Consider the following 808-nt stretch of genomic DNA (forward strand, 5'->3'; position numbering starts at 1 on the left):
CACAGCTGGGCCGAGCCGCTGACCCCATCCATGTTACTCTTGCCGGGCACCTCATCGCCGTTGCTGTTGGTGGTGTCGGATTTGGGCCGTGGAGAAGCGGCAGCTGCCACCGTGGCCAATGCTTCGGATTCATATGGTTGCTCCGCAGAAGTGTCCAAGGCACCAGGCGCTGCAGTGGAAGCGGCAGTGAGGGGCTCTTTCTCTGCTGGAAGAGTCGACTTGTTCGTAGGCTCTTCATTAGCAGCACTGACGTCTGACGTAGTCTGTGGTGATGTCGTCCGATGGGTTCGTGTGGAGGTGTCAGAACTCACACCTGTTGGGGCCTCTGTGTTGTCTTTTGAATCAGACGGCGATGTGCTGGTATGCGTCGAAAGATTTTCCTCCGTACTTTTGAAGTGTTCAGATATCATTTCCGATGGGTTTGCTGGGAGCTGCCCCTCTCCCTCTCTTGCAGCCAACTTCCTTTGTTCATCAGTCGGCAACTGAGAATTCACTTGCCTTGGTCCAGAGGGTTCCAAAGGGGTTTGTTCTTCAGGTTTCTTCTCCCCTGGAGGGTGGCCCTCTTTTTCTGGGCGTTGCAAACCATTATTTTGCACATGCACATCATCTGGGACTTTCACTTCAGGCTCTGCTTTCTTTTTTTCTTTTGGTGTGCACTGCGAAGAGCTTGGGCCAGTCCTCTCTTGCTCTGGTTCTTCAGCACATGTTGTGGTCCCTTGATCTCCCTCCTGGAGAGTGCTCAACTTCGGTACAGCGGGCACTCCTAGATTCCCTCCCCCCGATTGACTTGCTGTCTGTTGCATTGCAG

At 53.8% G+C, this 808-nt stretch overlaps 1 protein-coding gene across 1 annotated transcript; it reads right to left on the minus strand.

The window, feature by feature from the left end:
* DQ04_23651000 (hypothetical protein) lies at positions 1–808 on the minus strand (the record flags this gene model as incomplete). Its single annotated transcript, XM_009318178.1, has 1 exon — positions 1–808. A coding segment is annotated over one exon (808 nt), but the record flags the coding sequence as incomplete, so codon positions are not given.

The sequence above is a fragment of the Trypanosoma grayi genome (genome assembly GCF_000691245.1).
Source record: "Trypanosoma grayi strain ANR4 Tgr_2365_V1, whole genome shotgun sequence".
NCBI lineage: Eukaryota > Euglenozoa > Kinetoplastea > Trypanosomatida > Trypanosomatidae > Trypanosoma > Trypanosoma grayi.